The 25,100-nt window shown below is 41.8% G+C and overlaps 1 protein-coding gene across 1 annotated transcript; it reads right to left on the bottom strand.

The window, feature by feature from the left end:
* Window positions 1-1,258: 1,258 nt before the first annotated feature.
* On the bottom strand, window positions 1,259-6,836 carry LOC143849125 (purine permease 3-like). Its single transcript, XM_077358173.1, has 2 exons — window positions 5,992-6,836; window positions 1,259-1,696 (listed from the first exon to the last, which is right to left on the bottom strand). The coding sequence occupies exons 1-2, from the start codon at window positions 6,781-6,783 to the stop codon at window positions 1,343-1,345; spliced, it is 1,146 nt and encodes a 381-aa protein (XP_077214288.1). The 5' UTR covers window positions 6,784-6,836; the 3' UTR covers window positions 1,259-1,342.
* Between the last annotated feature and the right edge of the window lie 18,264 nt (window positions 6,837-25,100).

Here is a 25,100-nt window from a genome sequence, read left to right as displayed (position 1 = left end):
TTGGCCGGAGTTAGACCGGAGAACGATCGGAAAAGGTTTGGACGAGATCTGCTTCTTCTCTCCTCAGCGTCTCTCTCACTAAAAATTTCAGGAAAATTTCCAGATCTCGAAAATGAAGGTTTACACTGGTATTTATAGTTTTTTTTTTTTTAAAATGATATTGGCACTCATTTGATATGCGCACACATGCGCGATTTTACCAGGCTAATTCACCCCCTATACTTTTTGATAACAGCACAAACTCCGCTTGTCTTTTTTTGAAATTTTTCATCGGATTTTTATGAGATTTTGCAGGGGCTTTTCTGAAGTCTCGAGGCTTCTAAATATGTATTCATGGGTATTTAGGGGCTTGATTTAACTTGGATTTTTCTTAAAATACAAGGATTTTAAGGGAAAATGAAAATTTAGTGGGCCACCCTTCATTGCACTATACACACTCTTTCAGCCTTTTTGCTAGGCAAATGAGCTCCGATCTTAATGAAATTTTGCAGGGGGTTAGGAGAGACCCTAATCCAGACTAGGGTGAAGCTTGGGACCCTATTGGTTTGATTTGGTCGGGTTCTGCTCAAAATTGAAGGGCTTAGGGCACGGTCAAAATGGGGTGTCTACACAGCAACATTACTGCAGGAGTGCACCTTGGAACTCCACCAAAAACACCTAGGCTTGACATGGCTGCCATGTTGGCACTACATCAGAGAACACGGTAGTCCTCGAACAACCCGTATCTTGTGCTCCTACCATGTCCCCAAGTTTCTTGCAGAAGTGATCATCCTAAGTATCATCTTTTTACACTTTCGTTTGTTGAATGTGAACTATTTTAGCTGAACCATCCATTTGCAGGCCAGTGGTCTAACGGCTATATGTGTTTTGTCTTGTGAGGTTTTTAGTCTACTGTGGCCCTAATGGACTGGTTCCAGCCATCAATACAAGATTTGAGTTGCTAATTTTTAGTTTGCTTGCAGCAACCATTCTCTACCCACTTCTTTTAGGCACGGTGAATGAAAAAAATAGAAAAATTTAGAAAATGCAGTTTGGCCAACTGGATCGACCAGCCTGTTTCCCAAGAAATTCAAAATCACTTGGAAGATTCTCACCCGAATCGACTCGGTTTCACCTTGGTTGAGTTCTTGTTCGAGTTCGAGATTGAGTTTTTTGCCTTACTAAATCAAAACCACATTTAAATCATCAGAGTTAATGAAAAATTGACTCCAATCCAATCCACATTGGGGGTCCACCAGATGAACGTTTGGGACACCAATTCTTCAAGGCAAATCAAGATCATCAATCCATGCTAACGTATATTCATACAATTATCCTTACATAAAGAAATGCTAATTGGGTACTATGAATGAGGTAAGCTCTCTTCAGCTATAAGCTTTTCTTTCTCTCTATCTGCAAGCTTTTCTTTCTTCATTTTCCTCATCTCTCCATACAAGTAGGAGACAAAACCCCAAAGAGAAAGAGCAAGGGAAACGCCCTTTTCAGCACCGAATTTCTCTTTGAAGATGAAGACGGCTAAGACCTCTATGACAGGGATAAGAGCTGCAATGATAACTCCCGCATGCAGAGATGAAGAAGATGAAATAACACCCACCATTCCTAGGAAGAAGAACTGCCAAACAATTGCACTCGCGGCGAGAAGCACATAATATTTTACCTCGCCAAGTTCAAATTCTCTTGCTTCTCTTGGAATAACCTGTAACATTTATGTCATAAACCCATATGAGAGAGAGAGAGATGAGTTTCTTTCCTAGGATTAGCTCCACAAGGTTAATGCAAAGATGAAGTAGAAACTGCCTTTGTGCTTTTCACTTCTCTTCATGTTTTGTATGGAAATCTATTAACTACGCCACTTTTTGAGAAGGACATAGTGGAGTCGAAAGAAGTCATAGTGATGCAATTTGTCAAATAAGATTAGGAGGAGGCCTAACTGAAATGATGATCAAGTTCATAAATTGGTTGTTCATACTTCATAGTAAGAATCAAAGAATAAGGTTATCTTATAAAAGATCTGGAAATGGTAGTTCGAGATCCATAGTTTGAAAAAAAGGTGTGCATTGCTATCACTACTCGGTTATGGTCAGATCAGGTGGAATTATATTCTGAAACCAGCTGACAACTCAGATAATGGTGCTGACATACGGTGGTGAGATTCAAGGATGAGCATGATGAGATTATTGAAGATGTCCTATTGATCTATCCGGGTAAAATTACTTCTCTAGATGATTTGATCTTACGTATCGGTTACTCTGTTCATGCATGCTCCAAACAAAAATATTTTGATATATATTCAAGAGAGAAGGATATGTGTTATGTTCTTGGGTAACTGATTTACTTTTGACATAAAGGAATTTGGGAATGAATATGAACCAATATTCAATGAAGGGGTATTCACTTTGAGTTGTGTAATGCATGTCACAGATGTGAAAGAATCTAGCATCTTTTGGCCGATTAGACTCCATCGGTTGTAGGTATTCAGCTGGAAGTATACCCATGAAAATCACGTGTGGATACACAGTAAGGATGAAAGGAAAAACGTGTGATGATTTGTATCATTTGGTGAGAACTACATTCATGAGTGTTGTTCATAATACCTTAATAGATTATTGGAGATAGAGAAACGTGGGCACACTCAAGGTCTCATATGCAAAGACAAGTTTTATAAAAGCAGATTGTGTGAAGTGCATGACGGTTTAGTTTCTAGTAGTAGAGAAGACGAGCCGAAAATCCTCTTCAGAGTTGACTAGTTGAGAGTTACTCCAAACAAGCTACAGATGTACATTGGTCCCGTTGAACGAGTTTGGTGGAATTAAGACCACGAGTTTGGTGGAATTAAGACCAAGATGATTCAATAATAATTTGTATAGCTAGTGATGATAGAAGGTCGATGGATATTTGCAGTGCCGGCCAAAAGGTGAAGACGCCAAAAAAAAAAAAAAACTATTCAGTGTGGCTAAGAAACAAGCCAAAGATGGAAATTATTGGATTTGGTATCTTGTTTCCTTGCAATCGAGATTCCCCCTAGTATTTTTCTAATGGGATTAAGAAAGAGAATTGCTTTGGATGGTTTCTAAAATCATGGGATTTCTCTATAAGTTTCTTGGTTAGTACAGGAGATAAAGAAATTGAAAGAGTAGAAGAAGAAATGGAGCTTTTAGAGTGGAAAAGAGAAAAGAATTAGGTTTTTCTTGGATGTGAGTGTAGGTCGGGTTTGATCTTTGGGGTATGAGCACTGAGTGTGTAAGGAATATGTTGAGGGATATCTTTCATGCCGGACCATAATTTGCTAATTTTGGCATAGGGAAGTGATATATTCGCCCCCTTCTTTTTTACTCAGAAGGGCCCCCTCTAGTGTATTTATGACTACTCTTTTACACTATAGGAGGCTGTCCCAAGTAAATAAAAGCAGCGGCCAATATATTAATTCCCTTTGACATATTCTGTCCTATATTAGGACTAGGTTTGTGCGGACCAATTCCTAAGGCCCTGTTTGTTTTGGATTATGAGTCCAAAATTGATTATTTGACTCCAAATGAAACAGTATTGGACTCTCAATCATTTCTCAAAATCCAAATCAATCCGGGCCTAATATATGATTTGACATTGAGCAGACCAGGTTACTAAGATTTGGATCATTGGAAGATGGAAAATGATGGGGGAAGAGCACACTAGACATGTGAAGTTCTTTAATGAGCTTTCGGACAAGCTATCACTAATTCACTATGCTAACATTGCTTTAATAAGCTTTTAGACAAGCTATCTCTAGGTTTACTCATTAAAGCAATTGAGACACATGGGCCAAGATTGTATGCTGTCCCAAGGTTGAGTCATGAACTCCTGAACTAATGGTCTTTCCCTGCCCCATGTGTTTCTATGGAAAATATTTGTTTGGCCATCACATGTTTCTTCATAAATCATGTGAAGTTCTTTTAAACATATTGAAATAATAGTGTTGTAAGTGCAGAGATAAAATAATATGTTCGACGAATGAAGACGACTATGACTAAAAGCACACAGGGCATAAGTGCTTGGTAGTTTTGAACCACTGATTTAATTTGTCATCACAGGGTGACCCAGTGGGTCCAAGCTCAATACTGAAGGCATATCTCATTTGCAAGATCGAGGCATGCAAAAAAATTTCTACTTTGGGAATTAACGGTTTATGATAGGGTTCTTATTAAGAGCCCCTTTTAGTGGGTTGTTTCACCAGTAGAAGTTCCTTATCTATGTGGGAAATGTTGTAGTCGTTGTTGAGAGATTTTTTGAAGCAAAAAGAGTCTCCGGTTGGTGAAGAAGCGAAAAACGTAAATAAACATCTTCATAGAGTGTATTAGGATGAATACGGATTAAAGAGATTTTGGATCCCCTGGTGAAGAAGGTTGAAGAATGTGATCGAAGCACGGCCAACTGGGGAGGGATCCTAGACGACATCGGGTTTGTGTAATTTGGTAAACACACAAAATCGTAAAGATGCTTCCATATTTGGACTGTTAACGGGTCACTGCAGAGGGTTGTTTTGAGCCCTAAATTCATAACACTTGAGCCATGTTTGAAAACCATGAATTTTTTTTGGGATAATTACATTTACACCCTCTCTAGTTTCTGACACATCCACTTCCACCCCTATAGTTTAAAAAGTGACAAATACACCCCTGTAGTTTGAATTTGTTTAAGGTTTGCCCCCTCAGCTGAAGGTTCGTCCATAGATTGAAGAGTTAGGATGATCCGATGGAGCTGATTTTTTGGGCACACCCTATCTATGTCAGGACCCATCAAATGAACACTTTGGATCATCCAAATAATGTGGGCCCATACCCGAATCCAAACACTACCAAACGCTTTGGATTCGGATGGAAGTGGATGTGTCAGAAACTAGAGGCGGTGTAAATGTAATTATCCCTTTTTTTTTCATGAAAAATTTAGTTTCTCAAGTGGTGAGAGAAGGAGAAGGATGGGGCGGTTTAAAGGAGAGAGAGATCCCCCCCCACCCCCCCCCCCCCCCCCCATGGATATTTTTCCCCATATGGGAAGGGGTGGAGGAGCCACCGTTACCTCCAAAAGGCTTAAAAGTAAACGTCCTCTGTTTCACGGCGCGGGGGGGGGAGGGTGGTTTGCGGCGGCGGCGGAGGTGATATCCATGTCCATTAGAGGGGCGGGGGGGAGATATCACTGCCCTAAGAAAAAACAATGATAGTTCAACTTTTCTTTTCTATGACTCAAATACCCAAATATTTTAATCGGATAAATCAAAGACATTTTATATGCTGTGTGAGAGTGAGGTCTAGTATTTTTTTAAAGTACAGTGGGCCCACATCATAGGATGATCCAAACCGTTCATTTGCTGTGTCACAATGTAAATAAGCTGCACCCCTTAAATCATCTTCATACAATGATTATAACCCTCCGATCTCTAAAAGTATCTGTAATATGCAGTCCCTCTCCAGATTGGAGGGTTAGGATAATCCTATGGAGATTATTTACAGGGTACAGCCTATTTATGCTGTAGCCCAACTAATGAACGATTTGGATCATTCGATGAAGTGGAACCCACTGTAGAAATTGAAAAATCACGGCAAATCTCATCAATCAAATACCCCCGCAAAATCTAAGTGATATGGTGCGAGCCCATATAGTCCAATATTTTTCCAAAAGTACCGTATGCCTTACACCATAGGATGATCCAAACCATCAATTTGATGGGCCACAACATATACACCTTGCGTCCCAAAAATCATTTCCATTAGAATGATTCCTATCCCTACAATCTATTGAGGTTTTCATAATATGCAGTTCCTGAATAGATGATTTTTGGGGCACAACTTACGTTGTCGCGCATCAAATGGACGGTTTGGATCATCCTATGGTGTAAGCCTGTATGGTCCAGTATTTTTGAAAAAAAAAAAAATACTGCACGTGCCCAATCTAGCTGTTCTTGTACTTTCTAGAGAGAGAGAGAGAGAGAGAGAGAGAGATTGAGATTGAGATTGATACCTGAAAATCGTTATCTACCAACATCCCCACAGTGCAAAAAGCAGTAGCGAAGAAAGACAACACCAACTGCATCTCCATAACCAAACTATACGTTATTTCCTGCTTTGCTTTAATATAAGTAAGCTCCACCAAAGGCAACACTAGTCCATACAAAGCAGCTGCACCAATAGTCATAAAAAACCCAGACCAATACTGAAAATTCGTTTCATTCTTAGGTCTATCCCCATTCGTATGTAATCCAAGAATAATCGCTCCAACGGTTAATAAAACAACCGAATTTATCGAATAAGGACTGAATTTCTGCTTAACAATAACCAAAGCGAAAACTGCAGTAAAGGCTAATCGACTTGAGATGAGAAGAGCTGATGTAGAAACAGGAAGATAAGAAACACCAAAGGCGTATAAATAATCATCCATACCAGTGAGAATTCCTAACACAAAGCAGGCTATGAAGAGACGAGGTGTTATGAAGAAGACTTTTGCGGTGTTACCGTCTTTTAATCGACGATTGTGATAAGAGATTAAGAGAGGGATTAACATAATTGGCCATCCACCTGTTTCTAGCCAGCTTGATAGCCATTTTCTTTTGCCACCACGTACGAAGTATAGACGAAGAAGTAAGGGGCCACCAATGTTACCTATGGAAAAAATGATAGAATTTATCACTAGAAAGGCTGTTTTTGTGGCTTTGGTGAGGCCCTCTTTGTTGGGTTCTTGGGTTTGGGATGTTTCCATATCTTTCTCTATGTCTAGAGGGATGGGAGGAGGTGAGATTTGGTTGGAGTTAGACATGGAGAGAGGCAAGCAAATTGTAAGATGAAAGGTGGGATTTTAAGTTGTATTTTTTTCGTGTTTCTTTTTATAAACCGGATAATAAATTCGATTTTAATGCCCCACAGCTTCTTTTCCATTGCGTATTTGCGTGGTTTGACAATGGACACGTCACATCGACCGTTAAATTATTGTTCAGCTAGAGTCATGTGGCAAGTAGCAACCAACCACCATTCAGGTGTCAAAAGTCTCAAATGTTATATATATATATATATATATATATATATATATATATATATATATATATGTTACTTAATCGTATTTATTTGATCTTTTAGGCACGGGTCATTAAAAGCTCGGCTCGGGCTCGTTTTGTTTACTAAACGAGCCGAGCCGAGCTTAGCTCGAGCTTTGTGGAATTTTGGCGAGCCGAAAAAAAAAGCTCGTCACGAGCCGAGCCTCAAACTTAACGAGCCGAGCCCGAACACCCCCAAAGCTAAGCTCGGCTCGACTCGGCTCGTTTGCAACCCTAATTGAAAGGTGTCAAAAACTAATAAGAGAAAAGTACGGAATGGAGGCTCATGTTTCGAGGAATTACGGATTACGGGCACCTTTTAAAACAAGAATGAAACACGGGCTAATCTTCAAAATCGGGTGGTCAAAAGACCCTAATACCCTTTTGACATCGACAGTCTTCCTTTTTCATTACTGCCTCTTAAATTGGTGTGCTTCACGAGGCTTCTTTTGGTTCGTTTGAATGTGTATTTGAACCGACAAAACCTTGGGTTCGTTTCTATCTTGGCCGTCAGAAGTAACTAGAGACATATGGATGCTTGACACGTGTTGGAAAACTTTTTGGAACGCTGACAACCCAAAGTCATTATCTTTTCTCACTTCTCTTTTGGCTTATAACGGTAACGTTATTGAATACGTCTCTTTTGGCTTAGAACAACGACGTTATTGAATATTTTATTATTTCTCACATCCCTTTTGGCTGATAATATCACCGGATTCTAAAGTACGCCGCTGGAATATTAAGGGGTACGCCGGCGGAAATATGGTGTAAGCGGAAATAGGGTGTACGCGGGCGTAAATAAAGGGATACATTGACGGAAATAAGGTGCAAGCGGAAATAGGGTGTACGCCAGTCGAAATAATAGGTACCCCTGCGTAAATAATGGGGTATGCAGGCGTAAACAGGGTGTAAGCGGAAATAGGGTGTACGCTGGCGGAATTCATGGGTACGCTAGTGTAAATAATGGGGTACGCCGGCGGAAATAAGGTGTAAGCGGAAATAGGGTGTACGCGGGCGTAAATAAAGGGATACACTGACAGAAATAAGGTGTACGCCAGCGGAATTCATTGGTACGCCTGCCGAAATAATGGGTACGCCTGCGTAAATAATGGGGTACGCCGGCGTAAACAGGGTGTAAGCGGAAATAGGGTGTACGCTAGCGGAATTCATGGGTATGCTGGCGAAAATAATGGGTACGCCAGTGTAAATAATGGGGTATGCCGGCGGAAATAGGGTGTAAGCGAAAATAGGGTGTACGCCGGCGGAAATAATGGGTATGCTGGCGTAAATAATGAGGACCAAAAGAGAAGGAAAAAGATTCTAAGCCAAAAGAAACGTATTCAATAACGTTACCGTTCTAAGCCAAAAGAGAAGTGGGAAAAGATAACGTCAGCGTTCCAAAAAGTATTCAATATATAACGTCAGTGTTTCAAAAAGTTTTCCAACATGTGTCAAGCATCCATCCGTCTCTAATTATTTCCAACGGCCAAGATAGAAACGAACCCAAGGTTCTATCGGTTCAAATACACATTCAAAAGAACCAAAAGAAGCCTCATGAAGCGCGCCAATTTAATAGGCAGTAATGAAAAAGGAGGACTCTGTCGATGTCAAAAGGGTATCAGGGTCTTTTCACCACCCGATTTTGAAAATTAGCCCGTGTTTCATTCTTGTTTTAGAAGGTGCCCGAAATCCGTAATTTCTCAAAACATGAGCCAGCTTTCCATACTTTTCTCAACCAATAAAATTGTAAGTGAGATGATTATTTATACCAGGGACAGAAATCTGTATTAATCCTGTAGGTCATTCTTGGATGGGACCTAACCAAATTTTTATAGGTATAAAAAGCTATGCCACATAAACAAGCCATCAGCATGACTAAAAGCTTGGGTAGCTCAGCTAATAATTTATGTTTTTGCCTACCATCTGTACTGCCGGTAAATGAAATTAGGTAGAACATACAAAGCTATTAACATTTTCATTTCATTGGCATGTGTATATGTGTGTGTGAACTGGCCCATGCGTTGATTGGTTACATAATAATGAGATCCATGTTAATTGGACTTGGTGTCACATGCATGAATATGGCAAGCATGTTTACTGTTGCCTAACACCACTATAGTATGTAGAACTGTGGATACTGGATAGCAAGATTTGGGCCGTCAGTCCTAAAGGGATCTTCTCGGTACCATCTAGTATGGTGTGCCAGCGAGGACGCTGGGCCCTAAGGGGGGTGGATTCTTAGATCCCACATCAGAAAGTGAGGAAAAGTTGTTGGGCTATATATATGTGAATTTTTCCTCTCCCCGTGTAGACGTGTTTTCAGCATCTCCAAGAGGCGGGCCCCACGGAGTGGGTCGGGCACAGTTAGTGCTACTGGAAAATAAAACCGGGGAGGGTCGATGACCCAGAACCAGACAATATCTACACAGTGGGGTCGGGGAGTGACAGTGGAGATACAAAATTGCCCGAGTAAATTTCTTGTATACCAACTATGCTGCCAACGTCATTTGAAGCTCCTGGAGAGCCCGAATCACTTAAGAGAGCATCATTACGAAATTTTCAATTGAAGCACATGAGTCAAAGATGGCATATGGAGATTCACCTCACTTCCATAAAAACATCCTTCATATCGAGCATAGTGAAGAAAACATTCTACCCCAGCTACTCAGGATTGAAGAGTTCATCGAGAGCTTGATTTCCGATCGAATCAAGTACCACGTCTTGCCCACTTATGCCATAGTAATCTCTCGATGGAAATACCTGATCCAATGTAAAGGACACCTGATTAGACATTAAGGACAATCATCGTCACAAGGAGGAGCAAATAAATAAAATATTGTTTGTTGGTTTGAGAAAATGACTTTTTAAAGTTACAAAAATACCCCTCATGAATCGAAATCAATGAAAGAAAATACGAGGGTATTATTGTACACTGACGTCCTCCAGTCAGATCTAGGCTGCTCGATTAAGATTTTGTCATGAAGCGTCGTACGTCTAGGTCATGATCCGAAATAATTTTTGGGCCTTGGGATATGGATCCAATAGGCCCAGGGTTCGGATAAAGGTGTTGTGCCATAGTCCCGTCATTTAACGTTCGGATTATTCGGATATATCAGACCATCTGGGTTCATTAACGCCCTTAAATTAATTGTAGAGGTCGTCTAACCTTCATGGTGTGGAGTTAGTCATACCTAAAACAAAAGGATTTACAATTTTGCTGGAATAGGTAAAATTTAGGGAGATGATATTTTTGCCCCCTACATTACGTGCACGCCCCGCGTATAACCTGATTTGACGTGAAAAGTGGGCAACTTTATGTCAAATCGTCTTAAAGGGTATGTGCAAGTACGGCAGGGGTGAAAATATCATCACCCAAAATTTATCGCTTAAATTTATTGCTTTAATCTAAGCAGAGAGAGAGCTGGAATAGGTAAATTTATTGCTTTAATCTAAGTAGAGGGCAACTCCTTGAAGGAGGAGTTGGAAGTTTTCGACTTCCTCCTTGATTGTTTTGGGCTCTCTGTTTGGTTTTTCCCCTCTTTCAGTTCTTTTTTACTAGAAATTATATGGTGCCAGATCGGGCACAAACAAGGGCGGGACATCCATCCTTGATACTTGATTCAACATCAGCCTCTTAAAAAGGTGAAAAAGTGCGCTGCAGTTGGATCAAATACGAAGGGTGGATGCCCCGCCCTTGTTGGTGCCTGATCACCGTAAAAAAAAGCTGGTCTAGGCTTTGCAGCTTGATGAGTAGTCATGAGCCCTTGAACCAACCATACATTTGAATACCCACAAAGGAAATGAAACTTTAGAAAATTCAACTATAAGATACAATGCATGCTTAGCGGCTTTGCTACAAATTCTCCAAATGATTGGTCTTTTTGTGAAATATTCCGAACTTTTGACGCCCCATTTTAAGCTTTAAAGATTTCTGAATTATTCACTAACTCTTGGGGATTTGAATGAGATTTTCCAAATCAAAGCTCAAAATTTATGAATAGTTCATCAAGCTCGTAGATATCATGTGTAAATCTTATGAGAAATTCAAATTTAACACATGCATTTAATCATTCTCCATCCTTAATAAATATGAGAACAACTATGTTAAAAGTCACTTCCACGATCAATGGTAAACGATAATTTTTGGGTCCTATAGAAGGGCATGCGTATGATATCGAAACTGCCGATCTTTTGGAACATCATATAAGGCCACCGTCCACCAATAAGGTATGGGTCTCATCACTGGCGAAGCTAGGATTTATACATAAGGGGGCAGGCTTCAAAGGGGGCTGGGCCCAATTGATTTGGGCCTATTAAGGAGTTTGGCCCAACTCAACGGGGGTAGCTGCCTCCCTAATGCTACATGTAGCTCCACCCCTGGGTCTCATCCCAAACACATCTCGTGTGCAAGAAAAATGACCACATTCTATTGTTTAGCTTTCCTTTGCGACAAAAGGGCAGATTTGATTTGTTTCGATGATATCCATAACCGTATGCAGCAACTTAACAACACATCCTTTGCTTTTTTCCAAGGAAGCAGGATTCTTCCCTGGGAGCCTTCGATTCCCGCATTCGATTCCCACTCTGGCAACTGATGGGGTCCAAAATCTGCAACCAATCGGCGCGGGACGTCGAGAAGGAGGCGCCGGAGACCTGCGAAGCGGCAATCACCTCCGCCCTCTATCAACTCCAGGTCTACTCAAGAGACATGGCCAAGAAGCGTTATCTCTTCTCTGAGACGCTCACACAGATAGAGTCCGAGAAGAGCCAGCTCCAAAAGGACAAGGACGGGCTTACCGAAGCCGTCCAGATCAAAGAGGCCGAATTCAACAGCTTGAAGGACGAGCTGCAGAGGGTGAAAAACCAGGCCGTGCAGGATCTCCTAACTGCGAGGGAGAGAGCCGGTCAGAGGGAAAAGGCGGCTATCGAGGCGGCCATGAAAGCGGCAGTGAGGGAGGCCGTGAAGAAAACTGAGAAGAGGAAGGACACACAGTTCTTCAACCTGGGCCTCCAGGCCTATAAGGCGGGACACCTTCTGCTTATACGTTGCGGCTCTGATTTGTGATTCCTCACGGACTTCCTCAAGCAAGTCGAGGTTGACACGGAGTCCGTCCCCATTGAGCTGTTCATTGAAGTTAACAATTCTTGGGGAGGGAATACCGATGTCAACCGGAATCACAGCTTTTGTCCCGAAGGAGAGATTGAAAGGCGACTCACCCGTTGCAGTGCGTGGGGTAGTCCGATACGCCCAGAGCACATGGTACAGCTCGTCAGCCCAGCGTCCGGCCTTATCATCCAGTCTTTTCTTTATCCCCTGCAGCAGAGTCCTGTTCGTCACTTCGATCTGTCCAGTCGTCTGAGGATGTGCCACGGAAGTGAACCTTTGCTCAATCTTCAGATCTGAACAAAACTTTCTGAAGTTCCTTGAGTCAAACTGCTTGCCATTGTCTGTTATGAGGACCCGAGGTATCCCGAATCTGCACACCACTGATTTCCAGAAAACGTTCTGGACGTTCTGCTCGGTGATCTTGGCCAGAGGTTCAGCTTCTACCCACTTAGTAAAGTAGTCGATGGCGACAACGACGAACTCGCGGCCTCCGGAGGCCGGCGGAAAAGGACCTAAAAATCGTTGCTGGCCCGGTCCCCTTCGACGGCCGCCCTCAAAGTGTACCGATCAGGGATACAGTATTTGTCCCTGACGGCCTGAAGTTTGCCCGGCCCCAGATGGTTCACCTCGTACAACGCCCCGATGTTGTACTGCGGATTGGCCTCCATCCGTGCCTCCGCTATCACCTCGACGGGCGCGCGCGGCGAGCGAGGAACTACCGCCTCAACGTCTTCTTCGTCGCCGCTGGTTTCTACCCGGTGCGGTCCGTCCCCACGGACCGGGATTGTGTCTAAGTCCACAATCACTTCCTCCCCGCTCTCCTCGTCTACTACGATTATTATCTCCTCGTCCTCAACACCGGCCTCCGTAGGAGAGGCCGGCCTCGTCCTCTCCGACGCCCCGGACCCCGTACTATTGGTCGAACCGGACTCCTCTGAGCCAGAGTCCGACTCCGAACTAGTGCTAGACATTAAAAAGGAAGAAAAGAAAAGCTAAAAGAAATTACCGAACTGAAGTGTTGACCGAAGATCTCCGGGCTCACTGGTCCGAAGCGGGCAGAAAGCTGAATAGCCGAGCAGCAGAGGAGGAGAGTAAAATGTGAAAAGTGAAAAATGAGGAGTAAAAACTCCGGTATATATAGGCTGGGAAGAGCGGGAAAAATCCCGCCCTTTTCCCACCAGCCGGAGTGCGCCACGTCACGTACCACATTAAATGCACCGTCCGCATTAACTGCGCCGTCCACATTAAATGTGAGGCACAAGTTCCAAAGTGATTAGGCGGCAAAGACCTGCCCGGCCCGGCCATCCAGCGCCTTAGCCGGACAGGATATGGCGTAATCGCTAGACGCCAAAAGACCTGCCCGGCCCGGCCGTCCAGCGCCTTAGCCGGACAGGATATGGCGCAATCGCTAGACGCCAAAAGACCTGCCCGGCCTGGCCGTCCAGCGCCTTAGCCGGACAGGATATGGCGCAATCGCTAGACGCCAAAAGACCTGCCCGGCCTGGCCGTCCAGCGCCTTAGCCGAACAGGATATGGCGCAATCGCTAGACGCCAAAAGACCTGCCCGGCCTGGCCGTCCAGCGCCTAAGCCGGACAGGATATGGCGCAATCGCTAGACGCCAAAAGACCTGCCCAGCCTGGCCGTCTAGCGCCTTAGCCGGATAGGATATGACGCAATCGCTAGACGCCAAAAGACCTGCCCGGCCTGGCCGTCCAGCGCCTAAGCCGGACAGGATATGGCGCAATCGCTAGACGCCAAAAGACCTGCCCGGCCTGGCCGTCTAGCGCCTTAGCCGGACAGGATATGACGCAATCGCTAGACGCCAAAAGACCTGCCCGGCCTGGCCGTCCAGCGCCTTAGCCGGACAGGATATGGCGCAATCGCTAGACGCCCAGGAGATCTGCCCGACCTACCGCGACGCCCAGGAGATCTGCCCGACCTACCGCGACGCCCAGGAGATCTGCCCGGCCAGGACGCCCAGGAGGTTTGGCCGGCCAGACTTCTGGTCCAAATTTTGGCCAGACTGGATATCCCACAGGCTCCTGTCTGGCCGTGCTCCTTCAGGCCAAGCTTCAAGACCGGACCAGGCCTCCCGGAGGCCCCTGTCCGGCCGCGGTTTCTTCTGGCCCAGTTTGAGGCCGGCCTCAGCTGCCCAGAGGCCTTAAGGCCGGCCTGATGCTGTTTTAACCCTCTTTTTGCTTCCCCTAGCCGCTATCACGACTCGGAGAACCAGGGGGCAACTGATGGGGTCCAAAATCTGCAACCAATCGGCTGTTGACACGTGGCCCTCACAGGGACCACTGCAAAGCCAACACCTGTCCCTGCTAGGTATGACACCTCGACCAATCAGGGACTTCCATCTGCCCCTCCTAGGTATGATACCTGGTCCATACAGGGGTTACCACCGGTCCTGGACAGGTGGCTCAGAACCACTATAAATAGCTTTCACTTGTGCTAAGGTGAGGGATTTGAAATCGAAAACCCTAAGCTTTTTGCTCTGACATTGCTCTGCACTCCTGCTCATACTGACTTGAGTGTTGAAGCGCCCGTCCGGAGCACCACTCCGGGTTGGTCTTCTGACCCTTTGTATTCTTGTCTGTGTCCTTGTGCAGCGCAGGACTCCATTAGCCCTTCAGCGGTGGCTTGCCAGATCAGCCCTCCCGACCCTAACATAACCTGTTACCAATTTTAGACCTAACAGCAACCTTGCTTTTTTCATAGCCAGAGGCCAACAATTTTGTATGGGAACGGTACATGTTTTCCTATTCACCATGTTGGAAATTCAATCTTACATACCCTTGAATCTGAATTTCATCTTCTTGATGTCTTATATGTTCCGGATATCAATAAAAATCTTCTCTCTACTACTCAATTTACACGAGAGTTTCACCACTCTCACCTTTTCATTAGGGTCTGTTTGAATGCACATAATATAGACGTAGAAGTGATATAGATTCTCGTTTCTTTACCTTCCCTTTTCTCTTTATTTGAGAGGAAAGTCAAACAGTGCAAAACGGCTTCCATTTGGAAAATTTAGAGCGGACAATTTCTGCGTGCCCAAAAAAAATAAAACTAGGAAATGGAAAATGTGTCCTTTTGCTTTGATTTTACCCTTCTTTGGTGCATCCAAACGTCCAATGCTCAACAAGGAAGGTTCCTGTTCACTGACTGAGTAAGGGTGGCCTATATCTGTTAGCAATAAGAGGGTGTGTAAATGATCATTCAACTCACGTTGTGCTTCAATTATAAGTATCATTGCCCAAGGATCTGACTGTTTGATCAGATGTTAGAAAATATCAGATCAGAAATAAAAGAATCTGACTGTTTGATTGTAGGGTGGTAAATAGTTAGTTTTTTTAGTTATTTTTAGTTATGTATTTTGAATTTTAATTAATTAGGTAGTTTAAGTACATGTTTTTCCTGAATTTTGTGTAAATCAATTATAACTTGTCTCTATGGATATGATGCAAGGGCACCTAAGATTGCATTGGGTTTTCTCCATATTTTTCCACCCTCTCTTATGCTCTGTTTGGATGCCGGGTTTTTTTTTTTTTTTTCTGGGATTTATGTGGGTAAAGGTAGGAGACAAAAGAGGGGACAAGCATTAATTAGAGAAAGATATTATGATGAGTGGAGAGAGAGGGTAGAGAGAGAAAGAGAGAACACCCTTTTCAAGACAAGATTTTGCTGATGTCAGCAAGAAAAAGCTGATGTGACCACTAAACCTTTACCCACATAAATCTCTTAGTGAGTCACGTATTTCGGTGATCCTTGGGATTTATTCACTGATGTGTGGGTCCCTCTCCTATCACCTCTCTAAATATATTTAAATAGGGAAGCGATGTATTCGCCCTTTTATTTACTTGGGACATCCCCCTCTGGTGTATTTATGACTACTCTTACACTAGAGTTGGCTATCCCAAGTAAAAATAGGGGCGGGTGAATATATCATTTCCCATTATATATTATGTGTTATTTTTAGATGATTAAAGCAACTTCTCTTGGATAATACCCATTACATGCTAATGCGAATGTATTGAACACCTTTAAGATATTTGAGCAATTCACTGAAAATCAGTTTGATGGCAAGGTTAAAAGTTTCAAAGTGATAATGATGCTGAAAATCAGTTTGATGGCAATCATGATGGAGAATATGTAAGCCAATGTTTCAATCAAATCATCACACAAAATGAAATTTTTCTTCACAAATTGTGCTCACACCGCATTTTTTTTTAAACTTGTTTTGTAGGTTGGCTGTTTGATAGTATGTTTAAAACTTTTACAGCAAAAACACTCTGTTATTAGATTGATTTGGATTATCATAAAAAATTTTTGAAGATCTTCTGGTTTGTGTATTTCCATTGTGATTTCGCTGTGTAGATCTTTGTTATGCCCAACTATCATCTACAATGTATTGTCAGTGAAAGGGGGACTCTTGTGGTTCAACTGAGGGAAGGAAAAATATATGAAAGGGTGTACTATGGGGCCTAATTCATCGTAGGGATGGAGAAATATTCTGAGAGCTAGTGAAAATGCCCTTTTGGACAGACCCACCAATAAAAGCAAAGTTTAATATCAAAGATATGATCTAAATATGCTCTCTTTGCTCTTGGGAATTTCAAAATACCAACCATTTATTCTTTGCAAATATTTTAATCGGTGAAAGCCATATATCCAATTGGTTGAGTGAAGGTATATAACTAGTTATGCAATGTTCTCCACATAAACAAACAGATTTCAACAACTACAAAAGATTCCTTTGTAGCCTCTATATTTTAAGTTTTGAATGAGCATGACCATATAATTTTTTATAGGAAATCTTGGCTTAAATAGGTGGTCCTCAAAGTTATTCTTCAAGAAATGCAGCGTCATCTTAATTTCTTTTATTAATGCTCTTGGAGATCCAGGAAAAAAAAAATTAAATTTTCAAGAGACTTGGATGCTCTTATTAATTAATTGGATTGTGAACATTATTTCAATATTTGCATGTTTCAACACCGATGGCTCCCTGTCTAATGAATATTCTGTTACGAACCTAAATCGGTTCATAACGGATTTGATCTTCTCAAAGGGAAGATCAGCCTCTTGTCCCACTTCGAGGGAAGGGTCTTTCCTCCTTTCTGGGAAAACACAATTTTTGGGATAAATTTGGCGTGCATATTTTATTGGTGAATCACTTTAAATACAAGAAAAGAGCCACAAAACAGCCATGATTCACATCCCTATAAAATCTCAACTATCTCTTATCTTCACTTTATCAGGATTTATCACTAGACTCCTAGACTTTTCCTACACTAAGCTAGGAATACCAGATAAACATAAAGGCCGGCCAAACACTCCTAAAAATAAGCAACGTCACTATGAATATATGCACGTATCATTCCTACCCCCTTAAAAATGAACCTTGTCCTCAAGGTTCACATTTGGAAATTTGGCCATGAACTTCATCTTGAACTTTGGCTTGCTGTCCTTATGAAGTGAGATCCGACGATCCTGTGAGCAATCGAGCAAACTCTTCATCCGTAGATCCATCGCAGGTTCTTCATGGGTTGTCTCTAACCGAACAGTTGAAGGGGAAATCCCTTTCATATCGGTGAACTTCTTACCTTGTATCGTGTAGCTCCTTTGTTGTGTCTTTTTGAAATGATTGGGACGTTGACGCATGGATGGCCATTGGATAAGTTGAGAGGAACGGCGAATTTTCTGGCGACAACCTTGTCGAAATTGGCAACGCTGATAAACGCCTTTCAATTGTGGCTTTTCTCTGTTTCTTCTTTTTGATTTCTTTCTCTCTTCTTTCCTCTTCTTTTGTTTATTCTTTTTCTCTTCGTGGAAGCCTTCTCAACATTGCTACTGCTGCTCAAATTAATTTCTTCGCTCAATTTCTTCAGACATGGGGGTTCATCTAGCTTTTGTTGAGAGTCATCGCTGACTCGCAACACGTGCCGGAGGGGCTGGGCAGGCAGGGCATGATGTGGGCCCACATGGGCGGATGTGGAACTAACATGAATGCTTATCCTATTTAGAATCAGTTTGTGTTTGGCAATTGAGTCCTAGTTAAAGTAGGAATGATGGTAGGGTAATGTATTTAGAATAGGACGCTTTGATTTGACAGACTCCTAAAGAAGAACAGGATGATTCCTGTCAAGCTGCTCTAACGATTACAGAGGTAGTGGATGTTGCTAGCTTGGTGGACATGAGCAATTGTGAAGTGACAGTCGTTCCGTTAGACGACGACTTTAGCGGAGGTGAAGCCGAATCTATAGAACCTCAGGAGGAGGTGATGTCCAGAGAAGAAAGCTCAGAAATTCCAAAGTCTGAACCTGTGGCATATGTAGCAACATCAGTTGAGGAAGTCGGTATTATCGAACTGACGTCTTTTGAAGAAGCCCAAGATGTTCCTGAATGGGAGGAACCAATGGAAGAGGAGATCTTAGCCTTGAAGAAGAATGAAACATGGGATCTGGTTCTACTACCAGGTGGAGTGTCACCTATTTCGTGGAAGTGGGTGTACAAGGTAAAGACCAGAGCGGATGGGTCGGTTGAAAGGTTCAAGGCGAGACTTGTTGCTCGTGGATTCTCTCATAAGTACGGGCTTGATTATGATGAGACGTTCAGTCCAGTAGCCAAAATAACTACGGTACGAGTGCTTATTGCCCTTGCTTCTTGTAAAGGGTGGAAGTTATAGCAGATGGACGTGAAAAATGCATTCTTGCATGGTGAATTGGATCGAAAAATTTTCATGGAGCAACCCAGGGGATTTGAGAGTACCAAGAATCTGCAATACATGTGCAAGTTGCGGAAGGCTTTATATGGTTTGAAGCAGGCTCCGAGAGCGTGGTATGGTAAGATAGCGAAGTTTCATGGTGTTTTCAAAGGGTTGAGCTACATGAAGTTTGTGAAGTACAAAAGGTACTTGGCGCGACTAGTAGAGAGTCAGCGCTGAGGGGGAGTGTTGAGAGTCATCGCTGACTCGCAACACGTGCCGGAGGGGCCAGGCTGGCACGGCGTGATGCGGGCCCACATGGGCGGAAGTGGAACTAACATGAATGCTTATCCTATTTAGTATCAGTTTGTGTTTGGCAATTGAGTCCTAGTCAAAATAGGAGTGATGGTAGGGTAATGTATTTAGAATAGGATGCTTTGATTTGGCAGACTCCTATTGGGTCTGTATGTTTCTTGTTTATGAATAGGCAAGTGCATAGAGAGAGACAACGTTACAGAACGTGTGAGTTAAAAAAAAAGAAAAGAGAACATGAATAGCAGACAAGTGATAAGAGTGGTGTATGGTTTAGTTGCTTTGAAATAAAGATATTCAAGAAAAGAATAATCTCTATCTCAAAAGACAAGTGAAAAGAGTGGTGTATGATTTAGTTGCTTTGAAATAAAGATATTCAAGAAAACTGTCTCTGTCTCTCTGTCTCTCTCTCTCATCTCTCTATTTTGTCCTTTGTGCTTTGTGTGAGTGGGTTTTGCTTCTTGTTTTAATTCTATGTTGAGCAAGAGTCTCAAGCTTTCTGTCTTTGATCTCTTTATTTTCTATAGCTTTAGGACGAATGCCGACGCCATTCGATTGTAACTGGCACTTAATGAAACTAGAAGCCTTTTGATCTCTTGTATATTATCCTCCCAATGATCCATTGTTCCTCTGAAACGCCGTGGGATCGTGCTGCTCTGATACCAATTGTTACGAATCTAAATCGGTTACAAATCGGTTCGTAACCGATTTGATCTTCTCATAGGGAAGATCAGCCTCTTGACCCACTTCGAGGGAAGGGTCTTTCCTCCTTTCTGTGAAAACACAATTTTTGGGATAAATCCTGCGTGCATATTTTGCTGATGAATCACTTTAAATACAAGAAAAGAGCCACAAAATGATTCACATCCCTATAAAATCGCAACTATATCTTATCTTTACTTTATTAGGATTTATCACTAGACTCCTAGACTTTTTCTAGACTAAGCTAGGAATACCAGATAAACATAAAGACTCCAAACACTTCTAAAAATAAGCAACGTCACTATGAATATATGCACGTATCATATTCTCCCAAACACTCCTAAAAATAAGCCACGTCACTATGAATATATGCACGTATCTTATTCTCCAGATTTCTTTTTTATTTATGCTCATCATTACAAAATCCATATAGTTATTCTCACGAGGCTGCAATGTGCTGTAGAAAAAAGCAAGTAGCCACGTTTAGGAATAATCCGATTCCAAATAGCAATCAACATTAGAAATTTTTCTTATACATGCCCTTGGAAAGATAAACTACAGTTGCTGAAATTCGAAAGAAGACCCTTGAGAGAGATGGTGAAGTATAAACGATTAAATAACACCAACTCTAACAACTTAGGCTTTTGTAGTAATTGGTTGCTTATCATGGTATTAGAGCTATTGTCTCACGGTTCAAAATCCAACAACTCATTATAATAAAAATTCATGGTAGTCAACCCAAAAGAGGGGTCACATGTGCCACGTATGGAAGAGGGGTGCAAATTTCCTTTGCATCCAATGTGCGTGGATCTAGCTTGACATGAATTAGCTAGAAGGTAAAATTTGTATCCATTTGGATGTGGGTACTCCCACTGACAACCATAGCTTAGCTACAATGGTTTTCATGGTCCAAGAGAGATTCTTTTAGTTGAGTTAGAAATCGTATGGACGAAATTGAACAAAAACTGGTTGTTGGGACAGGGGATTGCCCTCTATTAAAGCATAACTCTTCCTCCTCTCTTGAGGATTGACTTTATGAACACACAGTCTAAATAACTTACTTTTAATTTAACAAAATACTAAAACTAACTACAAAATTGATTAATTTATAAAGGGATTTTAGGGAATTGCCAGCGTCCATCGCAGAAGGCATTTCACGGATGGTCTGTTGCATCTGACAGTAGCCACCTCATGAATAAAGAAAAAATTTGCTGAAAAGTAAGCCTCTGTGTCTGCTATCAGATACAACAGACCATCCGCGAAATGCCTTCGAACGCTAGCAAGAAATTAGAGAGATACAAGGGTTATCTCTTTATGAACGACAAATCACAGTTTCTAACTGCAAATATGCATTCCAATCTTTAAGATAGAGAAAATAAATCCTTGAGAAGTTTCTGTTCGCCAAGAGGATTCAACCGCATTGTGAACATCTTTAAGAAGACAGCTCTAAACTCTTATGCTCTGTATGGTTGCCGGGTTTTTTTTGTTCCTGGGAGTTATGTGGGAGAAAAAAATACCCTGGGAGATAGGTGGGAAAAAAAAAGTCCTAGAAGTTTCCTGGTAAAATAAAAATCCCATGTTTGGTTATGTGGGAGAAAAAAATACCCGGGGAGATATGGTGGGAAAAAAAAAAAACCTTTGTTTGGTTGCTTGAACTGTTGGATAGAAAAAAGTTCTTCTCAAGCTTATTTTTGGTTCCTGAGTTTATTTTTGTTCCTGGGGTTATCTTGGGATGGGATGAAAAGGCAATCATTACAAAAGTGGGATTAAAAAATTCACCCCACAAGTAATCATTACAAGAATGGGATTAAAAAAAACCTAGTGCTAAAAGGCAACCAAACATGGGATGGGACCAAAATTTAACTTACTCTCCCACATAACTCCCAGGAACCAAAAAAACCCGGCAACCAAACAGAGCATTAGGTTTTTAGCCCCATAGTAAAACCTAAGATACCAAAAGAAAACTCTTCTTATTCTTTTTTTTTTTATACTACTCTCTATTTCTCTCTTTTTATGCTTTTTTTTTTTTCACCACACACCACTTCTCTTACTTTCAATTTGCAAATTGGATTTCATTGTTGTCTATTCGAAATAGGATTCTCATGAGATATGAGGGTGGGTGTGGGGCCCACATCATGCGCTGGATCCCTCAACACAAAATGTTACAAAATATGATTGTTGTCCATATGTTGTCTATTCGAAATAGGATTTCATTGTTGTCTATTCGTTGGGATACTATGGCCGCGATAATGCCCAGATTTCTATTCCAACAATAATGATTAGCCGCATCGATCCTGTCACGAGAGATCACTAGTTATTATTTTGAAAACTGACTCTTAAAAGAACATTTAAGTCATTTTGTTGGAAGTATGTGATACCCATCGTTTTAAATTTCGACCAAAATCTGAAATTTCGTGGGGACCGAAACTAGACCCGGCAAACGGGTGGGTCGGGCCGGGTCAACCCGCGGGTGATGCGGGTGCGGGTCCACGGTCGGGTGAGAAAATGACCCGCATTTTGGCGGGTCAAAATTTACGTGACCCGCGCGGCCCGCGGGTGGGCCGGGTCAACCCGCGGGTCACCCGCAAATATGGGATTGTAATAATTATTTTGATTTGACAGCCTCTATTTGCCCGTAATTGTCATAACCTCCCATATATGATTTGGTATTTGTTTTGTAATTTTAAAATTTTATAACCCTTTCTAGGTAATTTGTCATTCAAAACTTTATAATTTAGCTAATGTACTTTTTGTGGTGTAATGATTACTTTTTTACATATTTTCTAGGAACATTTTAGCAACATTTGGATGCGCGCATCTTTGCATACACAAAGGCCACTTGCCGAGAAATTGCCAAAGGAGAAGCTTGATAGCAAATTCTAATAAAATAAAAACCACATTTAAATGTTATCAACACTACTGGGCCTCTCACTTTATGTATGGCCCACACCATAGGATGATCCAAACCGTCCATTAGCTGGGCCATAGCCTAAATAGGTTATGCTCCAAAAATCATTTCCATAGGATGATCCTATCCCTCCAATCTGAATGTTAGAGGGTTGATCCTAACCCTCTATAGATCGGAGGGTTAGAATCAACCGATGGAAATAATTTTGGGGCATAACCTATTTAGGGTATGGCCCATCTAATGGACGGTTTGGAACTTTGGATAATCCTACGGTGCAGGACATACCGTACTTTTTATAAAGTGAGGAGTTACTCATAAAAAACAAATAGCAGTGATGATAACATTCTCAAAAAGATTAAAAAATACTGTAAAAATGCGGGTGCCCGCGGGTGCCCACGGGTTGACCCGACCCGACCCGTGTTTTTGCTGGTTGGTTTTTGACGGGTCACGGAAACTTAGACCCGTGCCCGCAAATTTGCGGGTGGGCCGGGTCGACCCGCGGGCACGGGTCACTTTTGCCAGGTCTAACTGAAACCGAAATTTACCGAAATTCCATTTTTCGCCATTTACCGAATTTCGGACCTAAATTTCGGTAATTTCGGTCCGAAATCTCGATTAAATGCGATTATTTATTTTTTTAAAAAAGTGTTACAAAATTTCGGAATTTCGAACAAAATTACCAAATTTCGGTTTTCGGTGGGGTCCAAAACGGTTACCGAAACCGAAATTTTAAACCATGGTGATACCAAGCTTTTTCTCGTCTTCTTTCACACGTTCCACCTTTCCCTTAGCTACAGGTGGATGGTCTATACTGCTCATATGTTGGGTCATGTGCTGGAGTTATCACATATTGCTCTTAGCAAAGTTGTTGAGTTTGAATAGATTATGTTAATCTAGATCCAAAATGAAGAGTTCTAGTCTGTTTAGAAGTTATGTTTATCTTTTCATGTAGAGGGAAAGTTATAGCAGGAGACGTATAGTCTCTAAACGTTTAGTTAAAGTAAAATAATATTTTGTGTTTTGGTTTTGTTTCTAAACAGGGAGAAGCAAAACGTATTACGGTGTGTGAGTAGTGATTTGAAATCATATTCAAGAGAAAAATTTCTCTCTTAACTTAGTTTTCCATTTTGCTTTGATTTCTTCTACATCTTGATGTAGATAGGATATGCTCCAATCCATTTTTGGTGGCTGGACTGCTTGGTGACGGGTCGTAACTGTCGGAGTGACTTGTTTGGTATAACATTTCTAACATTTTTTGTCACGAATTGGCTGAATGGATAAGACTTGAGTTCATGACCTTCAATCCATCACGGGCATAGTTTACCCTTACCGAATTCATTCTATTGAGCTAGACCATGCTCCAAAAATCTTCTTTACAAGATGATCCTAACCCTTCAATTTGCTGAGATTTCAGTACCGTGTAGTCTATTTTAAACCTCCCGAAAAGTCGAAGGGTCCCAATAATCCCACGTCAGGAGAGTACGACGTCCTATCTATTCTGGGCCAATTACATGGGCCTCACCGTAATTTGGTTGCATTTTTATAAGTAGACAAACATTTATTTTTTCAAGAAAAAGAAATGTACAAGCAGACAAAGTGCTTAACAAAGAGAGTGCGTCATGCGGGAGACAAGAGCTCTTGTTTTCTTTGTTCTTTACGTGTAGAAAGGCCAAAAATCTAAAGAGTTAGTATCACCGTATGTGCCCATATTTTTGGCAAGGCCCATTTAAGAGGAAATTTTCCGTCATATAAAAACTCGTTAGATGCATATGGTGAGAGTTCCGTGTATGTCTATTAAACTAGCTTCTCCCGGCGATCTCAATCTTGTCTCGAATCTAGACTGTTCTTATCCTCCTATACTCTCTCTCTCTCTGGATTTTGAGAACCGATTGTGAGTTAAAAACTGGTTATTGGATTCACAATCGGTTCACAAAACCCAAAACAAACAGGGGCTAAGTTGAAATTGTATCTTAGGCTTCAAGGTACAGTAAAGTACTTGGTCTATTTAATATTTAGCATGAAGTAGACAATAAAACCTTGATTGATATGGTCATTGACAAGAAGGATCACTTAGCAGGTGTTTCAATCTTTGGTTTCAGAGTTGAGGCCGAAAGTAACGCATCAATCAATTTATAAAAGCAAATTAGATTCTTGAATCTTTAGCTAATTTTGCCTGTAAAAGGAAAAAGAATTAGACATATTAGCAGTGGCAAGACCTTCCTAGAAGGTCTAGGGAAAGATGTGACACTTTGAGCATCCTTGGTATTTGTGGTTCTAGATAAGTTCAGGTAAAAAAAAAAGCCCACA

The sequence above is a fragment of the Tasmannia lanceolata genome, unplaced genomic scaffold (assembly GCF_043159265.1).
Source record: "Tasmannia lanceolata isolate RefF3 unplaced genomic scaffold, GAP_Taslan_0.1 ptg000016l, whole genome shotgun sequence".
Classification (NCBI taxonomy): Eukaryota; Viridiplantae; Streptophyta; class Magnoliopsida; order Canellales; family Winteraceae; genus Tasmannia; species Tasmannia lanceolata.
This window is presented reverse-complemented; position numbering and strand designations above follow the sequence as displayed.